The sequence below is a fragment of the Vulpes vulpes genome, chromosome 5 (assembly GCF_048418805.1).
Source record: "Vulpes vulpes isolate BD-2025 chromosome 5, VulVul3, whole genome shotgun sequence".
NCBI classification, from domain to species: Eukaryota; Metazoa; Chordata; class Mammalia; order Carnivora; family Canidae; genus Vulpes; species Vulpes vulpes.
Genome location: NC_132784.1, coordinates 113,326,960 through 113,347,969, shown reverse-complemented (window position 1 = coordinate 113,347,969; position 21,010 = coordinate 113,326,960). Strand labels below are relative to the sequence as shown.

The window sequence follows — 21,010 nt, the reverse complement described above, 5'->3', positions numbered from 1 at the left end:
CGTGTTCCTTCCCTGTTTCAGTGTGGCCGAGACTCTGGGAGGAAAGTCCCCGAGGTGGAGAGGAAGTGAGAGCGCGGCCGGCCGAGGCAGAGGGGAGGCCGAGCTGAGCGTGGCTTTGCACGGCGGCGTCTATATTTGCACGCTGAGCTCACTGCTGCTCTTTTCCTCCCAGAAAATCAAATTACATCATGGTGGGGGGAGGCCGGCGGGCGGGATATCTGGGGAAGGTGAGAGGGACACGCGGGCATCACCCCGGGGGAGGGCCCAGGTGGAGGGCAGGGGGCCGCCGCCGCGCTGCCGCGGCCGCTCGGGGATCCGGGGCCTCGGCCTCCGCCGTCGCTTCCCCGCGCAGGCCGGCGGCCCGGACCCCGCAGCCTCGCCGCCCCGGTGCCCGCGGGCGAGGACGGAGAGGACAAGGCCCGCAGCGGGGTCCGCCCCCCGCCCGCCGGCCGCAGCCCACCCGCGAGCCTTCCAGAACCCCGGCCCCGCCCCCGCGCAGGCCCCGCCCCCGCCGCGCAGGCCCCGCCCCCGCAGGCCCCGCCCCGCTGACGTCACCGGCCGGGCGGGCGGGGCGCGCGCGGGGCTCGGGCTCGGGCTCGGCGGGCGGAAGCGGCGGCGGCGGCGGCAGGAGCGGCGGGAGCCGAGCGGAGGCTCCGGACGCTGCCCAGGACCCGGGACGCCGGAGACCGCGCCCTGAGCGCTCAGCCCGAGGCGGTGAGGGCGGGGGGCCGGGGGGCGCGGGCCGGGGAGCGGGGGCCGGGGAGCGGGGGCCTGGGATCGGGGAGCGGGGGCCGGGGCCGGGGGCCGGGGCCGGGGGTCGGGGGGCCGGGGCCGGGGCGCGGGCGGGCGCGGGCGCGGGGGCCGACCGGGACACACGCCTACGGGAGCCCGCCGGCACGCGCGCCGACACACGCCCATGTGACTCGTACACACACCGCTTCGCACGCAGCAAATCACAGCCGTCCCCGCGCTACGCATCCCCCTCCCCCACGGCCTCCATGTGCCCGGCCCCGGGCGACCCGCTGCGGACGGGCGGGGGGGCGGGTCCTGCGGTCCCCCGGGGCGGGATCCGGGGCTGGGATCGGGGCTGGGATCCGGGATCCGGGATCCGGGATCCAGGGCGGGGATCCGGGGCGGGAATCCGGGGCGGGATCCGGGGATGGGATCCGGGGCTGCGATCCGGGGTCCGGGGCCGCGCAGGGCGCTGTGCTGGGCCCGCTGGGCGCCCGGGGCCCGAGCGGCCGCTGTCTGCGCCCCGGGGCGGCGGAAGGCCGGAGGAGGGGGCGGGAGAGAATGAGTATGAGTCAGCCGAGGATGGAGCCCGAGTCGGGGAGAGAGAATGAGGGGAATGTGTGCGAGGGACAGGGACGCGGCCGGCGGCGGTCGGGGCGGCCGGGGGAGGGGGCGCGCCCGGGAGCTCGAGCTGGGAAACGCGCTGAATCTGTGGGTTTTGTGTCTGGGTGAGCCTGGCCCCCGGGCTGTCAGAGCGATTAGCTGTAACTGCTCTTCCCTTTGTGGCTAAGCGCCGCGTCGGGGACCGTGCCAGAGCCCCCGAGGCCGCCAGAGCCCCCGCGGCCTGCTCCCTCGCCCCGCACCTGTGCCCACCCTGCCCTGGATGCCCTCCCTGGGTGCCCTTCCTGCATGCCCACCACGAGGCCATGCCTCGTAGGCAGACCCTCAGCACCACCTGGGCACAGCCAACCCGCTCAGGCTCCTCCCCACCACAGTGATGATCCCTGTACAGCTGGGAATCTCACTCCTTCCTGATGGGTGTTGGGGTAGGGGCCCCGAGTGTTCAGACACGGACACTGGGGCACAGGGCCCTGAAGTCCTCAGTACTCAGGGCCAGCACCACATGACATGGGATGGAAGCCCACCAGAGGAAGAGGAGGGAGAGATGGGGGGGGAGGAGCTGGATGCAGGGGAGAGACAGGCGACTCAGCAGCAGGCAAGGCCCTCCCCTCCCCCCTCTCCCCCCCCCCCCCTCCCCACACCAGGAGGCAGCCCCCCCATCACACGCTCCATGCCCCCACCTGGGTCAAGTCCCACAGGCTCAGCCCAGTGTCCGTACCCAGGGCTAAGCCTCTTGCTCTCAGGCCACACTGAACAGTTCGAGGCCCCAGGACCCACCTCCCCTCTGGCGGTTCAGTCTTAGAGCCCCCTGCTTTTGTCACAGGGTGAGGCTGAACGGAAGCTACGGGCAGAGGTCCACGGCGTGTGACACTCGGGATAATGAGGGGCGAACGAGGGGCCCAGGTGGAAACTGAAGTGGGCCCCCTGTGCCCCCCTCCTTGCCTGCTGCCCCTCCCCCGGGCTGGGGCCTCCCTCCCAGCTCCTGGGACACACCTCCACCCGCCACCCAGGCCACACCCCCCCCCCCACAGGTAGCCAGCAGGGGGGCGGTGGCTCCTGAGCCTCGGGCTTTCTTCCCAAGTCGACTGGGGGTTTGGAAGGCACCACTAGGGATGATCCGGAAGTGCTGTCGGGACGCCCGGCCTTATCGGGGCGCTGCGCCCCCCACGGTGGTGTCCCCTTGGCCCACCACCCCCAGCACCACCCCCACATCCCCAGCCGGCCCGCTCTGGCTCCCACCCGAGGACCAGCAAGCGGATCCCTGCCCCTCCTCCCCTGCGTCCCCAGCGGGTCCCACGTCCGTGGGGCTCCACCTGGGCAGCTGCGGGGCGGCGGAAGGAAGGAAGGAAGGTGCGAGGAAGCAGGGAGCGGAGCACAGAATGATCGGGAGGGAAGGGGACGGACTTCCTGGCAGTGGCCAGGCCAGTTCCTGCCCGGTATCCTGTCCCAAGAAGGGCCACCGCCCAGGCTGCCGGGTGATCCCGGGAGGGGAGGGGACTCGCCGGGAGCCGGGAGGAAGGTGAAGGGGCCCGGACGCGTAGCCCTCCGTGGCCGCACCAGCCGGGACGAGCGCTGGGCAGTGCGACCTGAGGGCTGCGTGAGGAAGTGCACCTCCCTGCACCACAGGATTCCCCAGGGGACCAGCCATGGCCCTGCGGCCGCCAGCTGCCTCCCCACCCCCTTCCCCCGCGGCCCGACCCTCACTCACCACTCCCCACCCCCTCCTGTCCAGTGGTGTCATTGTCCTGAGCGCTGGGGGGCACCCAGAACCAAGGTTGCCATGGCAGCCGCTGAGTCCCGGGCTGCCCCCCAGGGTCTGTCCTTTGCCGCCTCCTGGCCATTCCCAGGCCTGCCTCCATTCCGCAGGGTCTCCTCCGCCGTCCCCTCTCCTCTGGACGTGGGCCTGTGCCTGCAGACCTTCCGCATACTCTTCACACACGCACGCCCCCGGGGCTGGCATGTGCACATCCGTGCCCTGATCATGCACCCCTCCCCCGCACCTGTGCCCCCCCCCGCCCCACATCCACCGCAGAGTCCCACCCCCGTGCGCCCCCCCACCCTGCTCCTGGGGCCTCCTGGAGTCCGCTGCTGCCCGCGCCCCCGGCCGTGGGTGCCGTGGGTGCCGTGGGTGGCTTGCTCACCACCCTGAGCCCGGCCCGCCCACCTCCCCTGGAAGTCTGTGCTGTAGGATCGGAGCCCGGAGCCTTAACTCTTTCCAGAGATTCGCACACACTTTCCTTCCCCGGGATCTAGTTACAGCCTCTTCTTCCACATGAAAACGGGACAGGATGCTCCTCAGGGCTGTCCCGCTTTCCCCTGAGGGCTTGGTCCCAGGGTCTCCCTGTGGGGGGCACGCTGCCGCCTCCCAAGCCACCCCTTCCTTTGGGGAAGCCCCACCCCCTCTGACTCCGCGCGTCTGGACCCCTCCCGATCGCCCCCTTCCTGTCCCGGGATTATCAGTGGGTGGGGGCTGGGCTCCAGAGCTGCCGCTGTGACCTAGATTTCAAGGCGAGACGGTTCCTGGTGCTGACAGTCGGCGAGCATTGTTCCCAGCCCCGCCTGGCAGGGCCACCGCTGGGCCCTTCTGTCCCCTTGCACCTGTGAGCGCCTGTTTCTCGTGGGGGTCCTGCCGCTTGGCTCATCGTGCGTCTGCGTTGCGGTGCCTGCAAGCTAGAGAGGCTGGTTCGTTCTGGCCCACCGAGGGGGCTGGGAATGGGCACACCTGGGCTGCCACCTCTCTGCCTCAGTTTCTCTGCGTCTACACCACATGCCCCCTGCTATGTGCTGCATTCCCATCCCCTTGCCGGGGTGACTGGGGCAGTCCAAGGACGCCGTCCTCCCACTCCTTGCCGTGGCCCTCCGTCTCGCCAGAGCTGTGATGTAATTTACTTTTTAAAACGCTTTATTTTTCTGATTATAAAAGAAATACATCCTCATTGTGGGGGGATCAAAGCCCCTTTAAACTTCCCACGAGGGCTTCACGTCTTATTCCACCCGGGGAGCACCTGCAAAGGACCGACCCTCCTTCTTCCTGTGTCAGTCACACTTTGTGCCTGGCGAGGGCAGGGAGGGCCTCGAATGTTCCCTCCCTTTCCACCTGAAGGCCTTGGATGAGGCAAGGGGGAAGGCCTGGAGGAAGGCCTGCCCAGCCCCCCGCGGAGGCCGTCGTGGGGCACAGCCGCGTCGGAACCCCTTCCCCTGCCACCCAGCCGGCCTGGGAACCGGGCAGGGGGCCAGAGGAGGCCGCTTGGTATTCCTGGGCGCGGGGGCTGCGGGTGTAGCACAAAGGCTGGCGGAGGGGGTGGCGCGGAGGCCCGGGGCCCAGCACGGGAGGCATGGGCTCCTCAAGGCTGGGGTGGCCCCCGCCACCCCCTCCCCGCCCACCCCGGCCCCAGCACTGAATCCCGGGAGGACCGTTAGACCAAGCCCCCGGGCATCCATCCAAAGTGAGTCACCATGGGGTGGTGGGGAGGTGAAGTGAGGGTCCCCCTCGCTGCTGGGGAAACGTGGAGGCTGGAACACAGGCGCCCCCAGTGCCCCAGCCAGCCTCTCCCTCGGGGTGGTTTTGGAGTATTTTTTTTCTTTCCTTTTTTTTGACAGGGGGAGGGGTTGCGGGTGGGTGGGGCGATGGGGGGCTCGAAGGCTGCGGGTGAGAAAGTCTGGAGCAGGTTGCTATGGTAACCGCCTCCTCAGTCAGGGGAGCTGTTGCCAGGGTTACTCTTGGGGGGAATGAGGAAAAAAGATGGGGGTAAGGAGGTGTGACTGGTCCCTCGAGGCCGCAGCCCGGCCCCCTGCTTCTCCCTGGCTTCTCCCAACGGCCTGGCCCTCCCCAGCCTCCCCCCCCCCCCTCAGAGTGGAGGTGCTGGTGGGAGGTGCCAGCGAGTCCACCGCCGGGCACCTCGAGCTCAGCGCCTCCCTTTGTTCCTCCGATCAGTCATGGCCGAGTACGGGACCCTCCTCCAGGACCTGACCAACAACATCACCCTGGAGGACCTGGAGCAGCTCAAGTCGGCCTGCAAGGAGGACATCCCCAGCGAGAAGAGCGAGGAGATCACGACCGGCAGCGCCTGGTTCAGCTTCCTGGAGAGCCACAACAAGCTGGACAAAGGTGGGCGGGGGCCGAGCCACGGGGCCCACGACCCCCCCCCCCCCCCCCCCCCCGGCCCCCATGCACCTGCTGCCCCTGCTGGCAGGCACAGGGAGGGCAGAGCCGGAGGGAGCGCCCAGCCAAGCCACAAGTGTCAGAAGTAGAACCGCTCTGGCACTTTCAGAGCCGGGCTCCGGGGAGGGCGGGTGCAAGGGAGCTGCGGGTGAGGAGGCCCCGAAAGGCCAGTGGACCCCGGGGGCGCCCCAGAGGCGGGAGCGTTGGGGTGTCTGGAGGATGAGGCCGCCTGCTTTGTTCGCCCAGGGCCCAGGCGACCTGGGAGCGGCTAGGGTAGGGTGGGCCGTGCTGCGGCCGAGGGGCTCTGGGGGGCCTACGGAGCGGGGTGAGCAGCGAGGGCCCGGGGGCGGGGGACGGTGGCGCCGCAGTCCCGGGGAGCGGCACCGTGGAGGCCAGAGTGGGGCCCTGGCTGGGTCAAGGCAGGCGGGGCCACGGCGAGGGCAGCTCCCTGTCGTCCCTGCTGCTCAGCCTGCAGCCCTCGTCCGAGCCGCTGCGGGCCTGGCCTCCCGGCCCCACGGCCCGCACACGGCTGACCCCGTCCCCCGCCCCCCCCAGATAACCTCTCGTACATCGAGCACATCTTTGAGATCTCCCGCCGCCCCGACCTCCTCACCATGGTGGTGGACTACAGAACCCGCGTCCTGAAGATCTCGGAGGAGGATGAGCTGGACACCAAGCTCACCCGGATCCCCAGTGCCAAGAAGTACAAAGGTAGGAGCCCGTGCCCGTCACACACCCCTGCGCCCCCCACCACAGCGATCCCTGGAGCGCGCGGGTTTGGGGCCAACGGAAGCGGACGGGTGGGCCTGCCTGCTGTCGCCTTCCGTCCCGCACACGTGCCTTTCTGCCCCCAGACATTATCCGGCAGCCCTCTGAGGAGGAGATCATCAAATTGGCTCCGCCACCGAAGAAAGCCTGAGCGAGGGGGAGGAGAGGAGGAAGGTTGGACCTTCACTGGACCACTCCCTTCCCCCAGCCTCCAGGGGAGGGGCACGGGCAACCCCCCCAGTCTACCCACTTACTAACCCGGTCCTAACCCCCTTATTGTGCGCGTGTGTGTGCGTGTGCGCACGCTCTGGCTGTCTGTCTCTATGTCTAGCTCATCTAGTTCCTCCTCCTTGTGAGGGGATGGGGGTCGGGCTGGGGGGGGGGCTTCGTATCCCCACTTTAGGGGGAGGTGGGGGCTATTTCTATGCAAATAGAAATGGGCACATTCCTCCTACTGCCCTTTCCCTCCACGGCTAAAGTGTGGGAGCAGAAAGGACCTGTATTTTCCTACTGAGGAGCCGAGCTGCGGGTAAAGCACGGGCAAGGTGGGTGCATTTAATGAAAAGCAGTGGGAGGGAAGGTGGTCACCCAACCTCCCCCCTCCCCGGAAGGGGGAAAGGAAAGCCAAGTTGGCGCCTGTACCCCGTGCTGGATCGGCTGAGGGAGCTTTTCTAGACGGTCTTCAGGCCGGAGGGCCTGGGCCCCAGCAGGTCCCTTTTTGCTCCCGTCCCGCGGGCCTAGGATGGGTACGAGCCAGGGATCTAATGAGAGCACCATGGGATCCTTTCCTGGACCCTCAGTACCAACTTCGCGGAGCACCGAGCGGTAGACGCCCCCCCCCCCGAAGGGCCCATGCTGGGAGCAGCCCCACCAACTCGGGGGCGCGGGCAGAGAGGGGCCTCCTTGCCACCCCTTTATTCCTACTCAGACTGTTGCACACACGGACTCCAGACCTAGGGAGGCTGAGCAGTGAGCCCCTGAGGTCTTCACTCCACCCCTGCCCCAGCCACAGGGTCCCAGCGTGGGGACTACAGGCCACCTGCCCTCTCTGGGGTCTACAGCACCCCCAGCTAGAAAGACAGGAAGGAGCTAATTAGGGCCTCTTCCTCCGCACTGACCCCCAGTTCAGTCTAGGAGGGGACCTGCTGGCCTGTCTCCCTCAACACCCTGGCGCGTCGGGCTCGTGAATGCCTCCCAGCCAGTCCCCGGACCCCGGCCTCGTCCTGTGCCGACGCCCTCCCCGCCCTGACCGTGCTAACTGTGTGTACATATATACCGACATATATGTATATTAAACCCGCACTGCCATGCCTGCCCTCTCGTGGTGTCGAGCATAACTTCTTGTCTAGGCCCGGGCGGGGCTGGGGGGAGGCCACAGCCAGAGGACTGCCGGTCGAGTCGCTGCGGAGTCCACACGGGAGACTGCGTCCACGTGCCACCTCCACAGGCTGGAGCGAGCGCAGTTCTGAGCTTTTCAGCTGAGGGAGCAGGCCTAAGCGGGGGGAGGACCGGCTGCCGGGGAGGGAGAAAGCCGACGGGCCGCAGAGCAGCCTGCACGCCCAGCCCAGCCCAGCCGTCCCCTCTGGCCACTGCTGCGGACACCTGCCTTAACACGGACACCTGGAGTACTCCACAGTTTTGCCTTAAAGGACCTCCCCGAGATGCCCCAGCCCTGTCTGCTTCTCCCTCCAGGACCGAGAGGCACTTGTAGAATTGGGAGGGGGGAGCTGAGCACGACTGTCCTTCCGGTCAGGATTATGTGATGTGAGAATGTGCGTGAGAGCGAGCGAGAGCGAGAGGGGGAAGAGGAGGAAGGAATAGGAGCCTTCTCTGAGGAGAGGAGGGGGGAGATGGGAGAAGGGAGACAGGGTCATTTCCAGCAGAGTCTAGAAATCTCTCTGTAAGGCAAAAATAACCTAAAAAGACTAACCTGCCCTCCCACCCTGTACGGCTGTGAGATTGTCCCCATCCTGTGCTCCTGTCTGCAGTGTGCACGGCCTTGTTCTAACCCTGGAATAAAGGTGATTGTACTGTACTTGACTGCTTCTAGAATTTCTGTGAAGGTTTCTGGAGCCTCTGGATGACTGGGAAGGGGGGGATGATACTTAATCCCACTCCCTCACTAGCCTGGAACAGAGGCCAGGAAAACCCCCATCGTGGTGTCCTTCCCCTCCCCCAGCCCCGAGCCTGGAGACACGCCCCGCACACCACACCTCCTCAGGCCCTAGGAAGGCCAGGGCCAAGCACCTAGGCCGGCAGGAACCACACCAGCCCATCTTGGGTGAGAGGGCCACACATCACACACAGAACAGCAGTCAGAAAGAAGAAGAAAAAAAAAAGCTTTACTGAGAGAAAATACACAACAAAGTCCAGAATGCGTGGTTTTCAGGCCACTCCGTCGCCCCCCCCCCCCCCCCCCCCAGCAACAGGAACACAGACCACTCAGTCACCACACACCCCCTACCTCGGGGCAAGTGCAGCAGCTCACAGCTGGTCTGACCGTGGCTAAGAAAGGGGCAGAAGGAAGGAGTGTCTGGAATTCCATCCTTTCACTGTTCCCTTCCTCCCTGGCTTATTCTAGTAGAATCGGGCTGCCCCAGGGTGCAGTTTCTGGTGGGGGGGCAAAGAAATAGCAGCACAAGCAATAGGGCAAGAATTCAACTAGGACTTCCGTATCCGTGACCGGTGACGGGACGGGTGTCCAAGCCCCAGCCATCTTCATCCTCCAACGACGTGTCCCTCAATCGCAAGATGTCAGAGGTGGACAAGCTCCAGCGGCCGACCCAGGAAGGCCTTCTCTACTTCGCTCTTCCACCGGGAGAGGAGCTGCTGCGGTGAGGTGGGGGCTTCAAGAATCAAGCAGCTGCCGCCGAGGGAGGGCGTGTGTCCCCGTGTCCCCTGCCGCACACAGCGGGAGAGACCGCCTGCAGTCAGTTCAGTCAGGCGCGAGAGACGCCGGCCTCTGCGGACCAGAGGCCCTGAGACTGCCCCGGAACACCACCGGGAGGAGAGGTGGGAGACCCGAGGCAAAGGACTGAAAGGAGTTTCTGGTTTTCCCAGCCCCGAAGCTGTGGCAGGAAGCAGGGCAGGGCAGAGCTGAGGACCCTTCCATTCTAGAGCCTCCGAAAGCCCAAGGGGCTTGCCCCGACCTCCAAGGGCTGCGTACAGAGGGCGGGCTGACCCCGGTGTGACCGTGAGCTCACGATCCGCTCTCGTCCCTTTATTGCAGTCATAGAGGATATATAGGTATTTAAACGGACAATAATTTTAACGTGATACATCCAAGTTTGACTTGCTTTTTAATATATTTATAGATATAAAATTAGGCCTCTAACAGTGACAGGGCAAGGAAATCGCTGCCACCAAACAACTTTTTCTTAACATTAACAGAAGAGGTAACACGTCCTTCAGATTCCTCCTCCCCCTCCCCCAGCCTCCCTCACCAGGCCTAGTTGGGGTGACGGGACGACGGAGAGAAGAGCGGGAAGGACACCTCATCAAATGTGAAACACTGTGGGAAGTACAGAGGACAAGCGGGTGGGAAGGAAAGTGAAGAGTGTGGGATGGTTAGGGGCTCTAAGGACCTCCCAGAAAAAACAGGATCCGGGGTTGGGGTTGTTCAGGGGGGAAAAAAAACAATGCAACTGTCACAGACTTTTAAAAAATAAAGAAGAAAAAGGCCAAAAACCTAAACCAAAGAGAGAGTGGCACTTGTACCGCCCCCACTGTGGCCCATGGGTCCTGAACAGCCAGTCACCCCCACCCCCCACCCGAGAAACAGGGAGATTAAAGAAAAGGAAACCCCATTCCCTACCCCAAACCAGTTAACAAAATAGGCTCCCCCCTCCCAAAAAACAAGGCTTTGGGGAAAGGCCATTTCTGCTGAGCCCTCTGCGCCTCTCCGTGCAGCCCACCCCGGGGCCTGCTCCCACTCCGAGCTACTCGGCAGGTTCGCTCCCCCTCTGGTCTTTCTCCTGGGATGTCTGTCTTTTTCATCTAAAGCAAAAAGTCCAAAGTGCGTGTCTGCTGAATGTAAGGGCCTGGGACAGGAAAGGGCTGCCCAGGCAGGATCGGGTTGGCAGCCCCAGCCCGCCCTTCCTGGGTACGAGGCCTCAGGACGGCATGCACTGCACCCGGTCGGGGCCCTCCTCCTCGTCCGAGGTGTCGGAGGAGCTGGGAGACTCGTCGGAGTCCGCATCTGTGGCCCCAACCCCAGGTTCTCGCCAGCGCTGTAGAATGGGAAAGGCTTGTTAGTAATTTCCCTGAACCAGGACAAGCCTGTTAGGTCTTAACTCTAATTCCGATGCTCTAGGCCAGGGGTCAGCAGAATGCTTCTGAAGGGGCCAGATGAGGAGTCTTTCAGAGTCCTGGGCCGCTGCTCTGCCGCAACTACTCAGCTCTGTTCTTGCAGCATGAAAGCAGCCACTGACAACGTAAATGAATGGGTAGGATTGTGTCTAATAAAACTTTATTTACAAAAGTTGCCAGAGTTCACCAACCCCTGTCCTAAGCCTCTTCCTCCCCCCTAAGGGAAAAAAGGCGGCCACCCCTTCCCCCACATTCCTCCTCAACTCTTTCCCCACCCTCACACCTCTATCCCCGTGGAGACAGCACTCTCATGCACGGCGACGGGGATCGGAAAGCAGACACCACCCATTCTGCCACACCAGGGCTCTGACGGGGACGGGGGACCATGCAGAGGACACCCAACCCAAGCCACCGGATCCCTTTTAAGGTGGTGAGGAAGTGGGCACTGGAACACTCTCCCCTCCAGAGCATCACCGCCCTGGGAGCTCACCTCCCCCACCCGCTTACCCGGTGGTGGCGTCTCTGTCTCAGGTGATGCATGAGGAACCAGAGCATGTGGCTATCAAACAGGTCAGTGTGGTGCAAGCTATCTTCATCCCGCTCCCGCTTGTTCTTCTTAATCACCTGGAACCAAAATGGGTGGTAGGAGTGGGCATGAGCAAGGAGTAAGAACCCTGGACCTGACCAGAAAAGACTGGCATTCTATCCCACTGAAAACTTCCTTTAGGATCCGTTAAGCTGAAGAGGTGCTGTATGAGATCAGGGAAGGATTTGCCACGTTTATCCACAGAGAAGGCTGGGAAGCTCTAAACCAGAATGGTTCTTCTGAAGATACCCCAACTGCTCCACCGTTTACTAGAGGCACCCCGCTGCCCCCCCAAGCCCCCACGCTGGGACCACTCCCCAAGGGGCAATCAGTGCCTTTAAAGAACTGAGCAGCAGTTATTCCTTCCCATGACAACGAAGACTCAAAATGTAACGTGGACATGGGCAGCCAGCTACTCACGTCCTTCAGCCCTGTCAGCTCAGTGGAAGTTTCAGCTGTGGGCGCCCAGATCTTGACGTCATGGTCAAGGCCACTGGTTGCCAGCACTGGCAGGTGAGGGTGGGGCTCGAGACAGTTCACCTGGTGAGAAGGAAAGGAAAACACAGGCTCAGGGGGTGTATGCAAACGGGGCTTAAAAACCACTACTCACCTTGAGCCAAACATATTCCTCAATCAGAGCTGAGGCAGCTGCTGGGAAGGCAGGCCCAACCGTCATGAGTGTGGGCCAAGGGCCCTGGGGGTGGAAGAAACACTGGACACAGACTGGGTAGAAGACCAGGCCCATCGCTCATTTCCTAAGTATAGGCAGGGGTGGCCTCACCCTAGACACAGCCCTAGGGGTGGGCGGGTGACTGGCCAAGCTTACTGCTGGCTTCACAAAAAGGCAGTGAGGTCCAGATGACCTCATCCACTCCGGATTCCACAGCTCCAACTTGCCCACGGCTGGAAAAAGAAAAACCTCTCAGTGGGTTTCACCAAATGGCAAATAAAGTTTTATTTTTTTTTATTTTTATTTTTTTTTCAAATAAAGTTTTAAAATGAAGAAAGCAACAGCTGCTGCTGAACCCCCAGAAAAGAGCCCAGGGATGATTACATTCCCTTGGAGCTGTTTACTTGAACTGGAGGGTGGCACAGGCTGGGGGGTGATGCGGTGCTGGAGCTCTAGTCTGCTTGAGAACCCTGCGCGCCCCAGGGGACAGCACCCTGCAGTGGCCCTGGAAGCCCGACAGGCACAGTGCAGGAAGACAGCGTCCTGGAGCACCCATGGTTTCAATGTCCGCCACCTCCGGGTACAGTCACTGGGCAGGAGAAATGTAATTGGGCAGACAGGCAGGCCTTCTGGCTTAGGCAGCTTCCTTCTGTCTGGAGGCACCCATGCCCCCTGCTGTCTGACTTGAAAACATCAGCCTTCCAAATGGCCAGGCAGGGCCGGGCAGGGCAGGGCAGGGCAGGGCTGGGCTGGGCAGGGCAGGGCGCTCCCATGGCCACTGGAAGAGCTGGTCCCAAATCCAGCTGCTGAAGCATTTTCAGGCTTTTAGTCAGATGAGGAATAGATAGGAAAGGCACCCGGAAGGAAGAGGGTGTGGTCCTCAGCCCCCCCCCCCCCCCCCCCCCCCCCCCCCCCCGCAATCCCATCCCCAATCCCATCCTGCCCTGCAGCTGCCCCGTAGGCCAAGAAAACAACCCCTGGCAAAAAGCCTCTTTTATCTTTTACTTCTCTCTGGACCAACTCCTCTCTGCCTGGCCTGCACGCGCAGAGGGAGCAGCTGGGGGGAAACCGGGGCCAGCATGGAAAATAAAACTGATCCACAGACTTCCAATTTCTTTGTTCTTCCACTTTACAAGTAAATAAAAATGCTCCAGAAAAAACTGAAGCTAAGCCTGAGCCTAAGAATAAAGCAGAAACCCCATTTCTCCTCTTTTCCTTCTCTCACTCCCCATGTCTGCTCACTGCAAAGTTTATACTGGGGCTCTCTGAGGTAGTGTGGAAGTTTCCGGCATCTGCAGCTCGAGGCGGCATTAGACATGAACTCCACTGCCTGAGAATATGATCAAAAGATACGTGATAACTCACACATACAACCCTGAACTCATTCATCCACCTCCAGATAATAATAAGTCTTTGCTACCCTTCTACTCTGATCTAGCTCTGCTCGAGCACGTCAGTAAATCAAAAAGCACAGAGGAGAAACTCCTTGGAACTTACGACTAAAGACAAAGTCAAGGGCGCAGGGAGTAAGTCAGTAGCGCATGGTACCTGGGTTGGAGCCGCAGGGGGAGCCGACGGAGAGCTTCCGGGCCAGGCCTGCCTTACCCTGTCAGTGACACCCCGGAGCAGAGCTCCAGCCTTAGAAGGACTGGCCTGGGGAATGCAGGGATAGGAAGTGGTCGAGTGCTTCAGGACACTAAGGACTGTCCTCTGACGTCATGCCCCCACCCCTGTCTCTGAATGGGAACAAACAAAGGACTAGAGTTTGAGCCAAAACCAGAGGCAAGAGACCTGGGCAAGGAGAGGAGAATTTCTAAGATCCCCTCTGGTTCTAATATTCTGCTTTATGATGAGCTGCTATGAATGTGCTTTTGAGGCTGGTGCCTGGAGACACACTACAGGGAAGTCAAGACCAAAAAACAGAGGCCAAGTGATGACACACAGATCATCAAGTCACCCAGGGGCACGCAGAAGCTGGGAACCTTGTCTCGGGGTGCAGTCTCTGTATCTCTTGTTGGGGACTCTCACTCTTGTGACTTGTGACCACTGAATCCAGGCTTGAGGCCCACCTGTCCCAGGCAGGTGCCCTCCCCGTTGAGCACTGGGATTAATCATCCAACTCTGATACTGGCTGCGGTGAAAGCACAGTGGCCTGCAGAGTAGTCTGGGAGAATGGACAAGTGCTGGCCTGGGGGAGGGCATTCAGCCCCGCGTCTCTGGAACAGGACGCAAGACAGTTTATGATCTAGAAAGGATTCACTGGCCCCTCCTGACTTCCTTCTGACTCCACGCCTACTGCAGAATTCTCATGAAGACTCCGAGGTTTTCGTATGTTCGTTGCAGATGACAGAAGAGGGCTTATGGCAGAGCAGGACATGAGGCAGGCAAGAGTGAGACAAGCCTTCATGATCTAAACTCCTCTCCACATACATTTAGGCCACAGAAGCCTTGGATGTGTACTGGCCCCAGGTCCCCCAAATTTAGACAAAATCAGAAAAAATCTGAAATAACTTCCCACGAGGGGAAGAGACACACAAGAAAAGGGAGCCTGACGGCAAGGACCCATTTTAAATTATACCAGCACTCTCGGGACAAGCCTCATGACGATGTGGCTGGGCTCTCTGCAACCGCCCAAAGCTTAGATGGAATGAAACAGAAGAGAAACCAAGCTGTCTCAGCCACTCCCCTTTGAGGTCCTTAACCAGACCGCCTCGGGGAATCGGTACAAGGCAGTCTCCCACACTGCCTCTCTTCAGATCTTCTGCAGCCCAAAACCCTACCATAAGAAGCCACTCAACTCCCTTCCTGATACTGGGTCTCAAAACAGAAAAAAATATATGCTTAGCTAGATCCATCTTGGAAGCTGACCATGCTTCACCCCCCATTCAGGATCCTCGTGCTTCCTCTCTGCCCTCCCTCTGGGAAGGCAGTCCAGAACTCCAAGGAGAGACAGACGGTGATGTGATCATGGGCTGCATAGCAGGCTGCTCAGTCATCATTTAAAAAAAAATTTTTTTTTTGCTGTATTTGCGCTGTCCCTATTAGCTCCTTCTAGCTTGTATCCACTGACCCAGGATGTAGTCAAGATCACTACTTAGCTACTCTTAAGGGATGAGGCATGAGGCATGGAGACGTCTTTTGCGTAGTGCAGGATGGAGCGCCCCCAACTCCAATGGTTTTCTCTAGGAAAGGGGCACGCCTAGGGATCGCTTATTCAAGCCGGAGGTGGTTCTTCTCAATAAACCACACGTTAGAGGGGCAGAAGACCGAAAGAGGAAGAAAGGATTCCACCAAAACCTCAGTACCCCAGACTACAGTACTGCCTTTAATTTAGCTGGCTAGACCCCTAAGACCTGGCACCATGTTGCCACGGTTAAGTTCAGTGGCCCTGCCAAAACCTACCTTGCTGGCGAGGGCACGGAGCCAGGCAGCCGAGCACGGCATACTCACCACGCCTCCCTTGTCCCCCTCCATGAACTGAACGATCTGGCAGGAGGACTTCTCCCAAAGGAAGATGTGCCCGCAGTCACTGCCGCTCACCACAAACTCACTCTTGGGGCCATAGAAATTGACGCCTTTTACTGAAATGATAAACGAGGGAAGAAACCACACGAGAGTTGGCATCAGGCCTATGCCTGTATATATTTACCTCAGAGGGACTTTAGTTATTCACAAACTCTAAGCCAGCTAAGAAAGAGCCAAAAAATTCCTTTCATTTTCACAAAACACATCAAGGGGCTGTGTGTATAAGAGATAGAACAAGAATCACACAGTCCCAGGGACTATTTCTGTTCCCCTGCAGAGCTCCCCAGGGCTGAGGGGCTGCACACCCCCAGCAGCAGCAGCGTCAGGCTCACTGGTCTCCACCCCCTGGAGCACCTCCGGCCTCACGACTGCCCTCCTTGTCCCAGCCTGACCACCCCTGCTCCGCCTACTCCCAGGCCGCCCCGTCCTACACCCCAGGATCACCCTGGGTTTGCGTACTTCCTTAGTACCTTGTCACTGCTTCGGGCCGGCAGCTGGCCCGAGGACGACGGAGGTACATGCCACTACTGCCTGGAGGAAGCATCTGAACTGTGCTTGCTGCCGAGAGTCTGAGTGACAAGGCTCCGCTCTCTGCAATTACTAGGGGGAGCTGGGGCCCCAGCAGCTATGTGCAGTGCACAGCAGTCATGGGACTGTACCCATGCTTCCGTCTGCCCGTGGACTAAGCTCCAAGCACCAGTACTCCCGCTCCCCTCACCAGCTCAGAAGAAAAAGGGCAAGTCACTGCTCTCTCCACATCAAAATTATGACAGACACTTGTTAGGAGCAGTGGCGACCGCGAAGAGCAGTGACCACCCCAACCTTTCTGTATATTAGAGTCACACAGGGAGCCTTTTAGAAACCACTCTCAAGCTGTACCCCATACCAATTAAATCACAATGTCTGGGGACAGAAGCCAGGCTTCAGTATTTTTTTTTAAAGATCGGCAGGTGACTCGGCGCTGCAGCCGCGCTCAGGAACCACACGTGGAACACACACCGGCCCACCCTCGCCACAGACGGGAGGCACCCGCAGCACACCGCCTCCTCGGCCCCATTCAAAAGAGTCACTGCCACCTCTGCCCTCGAGCTAGAGGCTCCCCCCTCCACGACTCCAGGCAATTCAGTACCACAGACTGAGGAGGGCTTTCCCAGACTCTCTAACAAGCCCGTGAAGCCTGAAGTTACCTGAATCGTAAGTAAAATATCGTCACTCAAGTCTCCTTATGCCCAAATGACAAATCTTGCCTCTGCCGTGAGAGGGGCGTCGGGCCCTCGGTGCTTGAGCACAGTAGGCCCGCGAAAGCTCCGGCCCAGGGAGGGCCGCCCTCGTGGGCCCGGTAATTGTGATCCTTCAGCCTGAACGAGCTACTGCAGTTCTCTGAGCCACCAGGCAGCAACTGGGAAGACAGGCTCACCTGTGGCATTATTTCTGTGGCCCTTGTATCTCTTCACATACTGGGCCCCATCGCTGTGAGAGGAGTTGAAGAGGTAAATGTCTTCGTCATTGTAGCTGGCCAGGAGCTCTGCCAAGAACAAGCACACAGCCGTGAAGGCAAAGGCTGAAGAGAGCTGGGGCCAGAGGTGGGGGGCTGGGGCGCAGCCTCTTGCCAGTGGTGCCCCCTCCTAATCCCAGGTCTAGCACCCGTCTCCCTCAGTTGGAGCAGCAGGCAGTCAGGTGTCCAGGGCAGCCGAAGAACACACTGCCAACCCAGGGGTAGCAGAATGCTCAGGAAGTCACACCCACTAACTCAAGAATGAGCCGAAGGCATAAGCACCTGCTCAGGCAAGGAGCCTGGGCTTCAGGACAGGCACTGCCAAATCTCATCTGCAGCATTCTGCAAGAGGCGCCTGGCATCTCCAAGGGTCATCGGTTGCATCCTCCCGCTGCGTGCTCACCGTCAGCAACTATCCCCAGCTGCTCCACGAGGAGCCAGAGCACAGCGGTGAGCACCGGAGGGCACATGCCTCACTGGCTCAGCAGCTCCCTAGACAGAGGGGGCGTGCCAGCCTAGGAGCTGGGCCCTGCTCACGTACCTGTGCCGTCGTGGCTGTACACAAGACAGGTGATGTTTGCTTTGGACTCACTGTTCACCTGCAATAAGGAGCAGATACTGACTGATGCCCCACCCCCCCACTTGTTATACCACCTTCAGGAAACAGGTTTTCCTTCAAACTCCCCTCTATCTTCTCCCAGAGAGAGAGAGAGAGAAAGAGAGACAGAGACAGGAGTACAACCAGTGAAACGTGGCCACGTCAGGGGAGAGGGCTTCCTGTTGGTTGTTTTCTGTGTGCTAGCCAGCTGACACACACTCCATATCTCATTCGGCCTTACCATCACGGGGCAAGGCAGTTATCTTTGCCCTACACTTTGTCAGTAAGAAAATCTAGGCTAACAGGTGAAGTCACTGCCCAAAATCACAAAGCTGGCTAGTGGTGGAGCCGGGATTCAAATCCAAGGATCTGACTCAAAAGTCCAAGCTCATCCCACCATGCCAACAAGTTCGGGGACAGCCTTGGGATTGAGTTAGAAAAGCCGGGAACCAGCGGCCCCTCATGAATCTTACCAGGTGATGAGGACAGAATTTCTTGAGCACTCCATTGTTCTCGTTCTCATCAATCTTCCTCTGGTCATAAATCCTGTAATGGAGGAAACAACAAAATGTTGAAACTCACAAAGGGATACCTTGAAGAGTTGCAAAGCAGTGGCAGGATCAGCAGTCGGCGGGCTGTCAGGACAGAAAAAGGACACCGCCCAACTAAGTCTGTGGCTCCCACTCCTCCCCGCAGGTCCTCCTCTGCTAGCCCTTTCTGAATCCTGCCTCTGAGCCACACACTCGTATTTTCAAGGGGTAATACTAAATCACATCAGTCTAAAGTGGCTTCTCTCTCCTCTCAGCTTTCAATTGCTTACTGTTTATTTCCACTGAAAGCCCCCAACAGGCTTTCCTGCTGCATACAGAGGCCATGCTCAAGTCTGTGTATCCTCAAGCCTGTCCTGGCTCCTAACTCGGCCCGCTCTCTCTTGCGCTCCCCACAGTGATGATTACAAACCCCGCAAGCATCTCCTCAAGACTCCCTCTTCTGGCCTTCATTCCCATCCAACCACCGTCACCTTTCCTTATCTTTACAATTCAAACTCTGACCATTCGTTCCAACATCTAGGACAGATGTCACCAGCCGGCTATCACGTCAGTGCTGGACATACAGGACACCCAAGACACGGCCGGGTGTGCTTCCTCCCATCTCCGCACCTCCTCTCCAGTGCCGCTCTTTCCCTCACTCCGAGGACCAGCTCTCCTTAGCCCACTCCTCAACCTCTTCCTCGGGCCTGTCTGCCCACTTCCTAAAAACCCTCCCTCTGTTTTTTCTGTCCTTCCCTCTCGTAGTCATATCACTGAAAACCTGTGTTCAGTGTTTTAACTTCCTCACTTCCTATTCCCCTCTCAATCCATTCCCATCGAGGTCTGGCCCGCAGCCCACTGGTGATACTTCCCTGGCTCAGGTCACCTGTAGCCCCACAGACTCCACGCACAGTGTCCCCTTCAGGCTTCTCGTTCTCCTCTTGACACTGTTCACTAGTCCTTCCCTAAAAACCATTTCTTTCCTTGATGGCCAACCATCCCCCCTTCATCGTGTTCATGAGCTTGTTGGTCTTTATCTCCTAAATGCTGACGTTCCCCCGAGGTCTGGTCTTAAGTTCCCTGGACTCTATACAGGGAAACTATAACCTAGAGGGAGGTTTTGCCTAGATTATTTGTAGTATCCTTCAAACTGACCTCCTTGCTCATGCTGTCGCCAGAATTATTCTAAAATGCAACATTTTATGCAAATTCCCTGCTTAAAATCTCTTCAGTGACTGTATTTTCTAAGTCCAAACTCCTTTGTATAACTCTCCATCTTTCTCAAATACTCTATACGTCATAAAAACAAAACAAAAAAGCTATGCTTCCTTGAGTATACCATGTCACTCTACACATACCGTCCGCTCTACCTGAAATACTAATTTCCCATCTGTTCCGAATATTTCCTCTGTGAGAAAGAACATGGAGAAATGGTTTATCCCATGTTTAAGGAGTCTGACTTGAGTTCAAATATGAACCGTGCTACTTAGTAGCTGAGTAATCCTGGGCATTTACTTATTATTTTCAATCCTTATATACCTATTTCTCCAGAATGCTCCTTAAAGGCAGAGACTGTCTCGTCAATTTTATGTCTAGCACATAGGAGATGCTGCTCAGTGAACACTGGATGAATAAATGAATCAATCAACACATGTCAGTATTCTCCACAATTTCTTGCTTAATATCCTGCATTAAGAGAATTATCTGGAAATGTTTGCTAAATGAACCCCGAAAAAAAAAAAAAGGATATTACTGTACTATCTACCAATTACTATTTCTCAGCAAACACAGCCATCTGATAATCAGATATTTTCCTTCTTAACTAAGTCTAAATTAACAACTCTTAAATGTCACTAAGCCATCATAAACTATGTAAGTCAGCAAATTAGTAAAACATATTTAGGTATTTGATATTTTGGTGTATGGACCATTTGGTGTTCCTCCATAGCTGATGCTCTCTGCCCTTCCCCTTTATGAGGCAATCCTTACCTTCCTTCCGCCTTCTTCCATAACTATTTAATAAGAATCTACTATATTCTAGATATGACACTAGACTAGGGGTTGGCAAACTTCTTAAATGGCAAGATAGTAAATACTGTAAGTTGGCAGGCCATCTGGCCCCTGTCACAATACTGAACTCTGCCATTGTAGCATGAAAGCAGCCTTGGATATGTGTAAATGAATGGCCCTGTCTGTGTTCCACTAAAACTTTATTTATAAAAAACAGGCAGTGTAGGGTCACCTGCCTACCTCAGTTGGTTAGGCATCTGACTTCAGCTCAGGTCATGATCTCAGGGTCCTGAGATAGAGCCCAGCATGAGGCTTCTCGCTCAGGGGGAGTCTGCTTGTCTCTCTCCCCCAGCCCCTCCCCTGGTTCTAGCTTGCTGTCTGTCTCTCTCTCACTCGAATAAATAAAATCTTAAAGACAAAACAGGCAGTGTAGTTTCTCAGCTCCTGTGCTAGACCGTACGGATACAAAGATGAATACAAATTTTCCCCCTATTTCCTGAGCACAGAACAGGACCTTGACATTAAAAAAAAAAAAATGTTTTAAAGTCAGAGACTACTTTTTCTAGCAGTTTTAGGTTTACAATAAAACTGCAGGGGTGGCAGAGATCTCCCACACAGTCTCTGCCCACACACATGCACCACCTCCACCACTATCAACACCACTCACCAGAATGGTTTTTGTTAGCTTTTACCAAGGACAAACCTACGCTGACACATCGCAATCAGCCAAAGTCCACAGTTTACCTGAGCGTTGCTATTATGCTTTCTACAGGTTTGAACAATTGTATGACACACAGTTATCATTCTGCTATCCTACAGAACATTTCCGTTGCCCTAAAAATCCTCTTCCAACCTGTTCCTGTTGGAACAGGTTCCTGTGCCTGTTCCTCTTCCAACCCCAACCCTGACAACCACTAGTATTTCTATTGTGTCCCAGTTTTTTTTTGCCCTTTCCTGAATGTCATCTGACTGAAATCATATAGCATACAGCCTTTTCAGACTGGC

General features: G+C 58.4%; 2 protein-coding genes across 8 annotated transcripts in view; one reads left to right on the top strand and one right to left on the bottom strand.

Annotated features, from left to right (window-relative positions):
• Window positions 1–556: 556 nt before the first annotated feature.
• Window positions 557–8,318, top strand: PEA15 (proliferation and apoptosis adaptor protein 15). 2 transcript variants are annotated; one of them, XM_072759701.1, is made up of 4 exons: window positions 557–714; window positions 5,288–5,461; window positions 6,071–6,226; window positions 6,370–8,318. In XM_072759701.1, exons 2-4 carry the CDS (start codon window positions 5,290–5,292, stop codon window positions 6,432–6,434), a joined length of 393 nt encoding a protein of 130 aa, XP_072615802.1. In that variant the 5' UTR covers window positions 557–714; window positions 5,288–5,289; the 3' UTR covers window positions 6,435–8,318. The 2 variants fall into 2 exon arrangements, with proteins under 2 accessions (XP_072615802.1, XP_072615803.1); XM_072759702.1 differs by lacking the exon at window positions 557–714 and adding an exon at window positions 4,321–4,799.
• A 287-nt stretch (window positions 8,319–8,605) lies between these two features.
• DCAF8 (DDB1 and CUL4 associated factor 8) overlaps window positions 8,606–21,010 on the bottom strand; it is a 42,023-nt gene continuing 29,618 nt past the window's right edge. For all 6 annotated transcript variants that reach the window (XM_072759695.1, XM_072759694.1, XM_072759696.1 and 3 more), the window contains 7 exons: window positions 17,939–18,011; window positions 17,409–17,466; window positions 16,790–16,897; window positions 15,298–15,428; window positions 11,598–11,717; window positions 11,099–11,215; window positions 8,606–10,512 (listed from right to left, as the gene is read on the bottom strand). In XM_072759695.1, coding sequence (XP_072615796.1) covers window positions 10,396–10,512; window positions 11,099–11,215; window positions 11,598–11,717; window positions 15,298–15,428; window positions 16,790–16,897; window positions 17,409–17,466; window positions 17,939–18,011 — 724 coding nt within the window. In that variant the 3' untranslated portion in view covers window positions 8,606–10,395. The remainder of the gene's footprint in view (window positions 10,513–11,098; window positions 11,216–11,597; window positions 11,718–15,297; window positions 15,429–16,789; window positions 16,898–17,408; window positions 17,467–17,938; window positions 18,012–21,010) is intronic.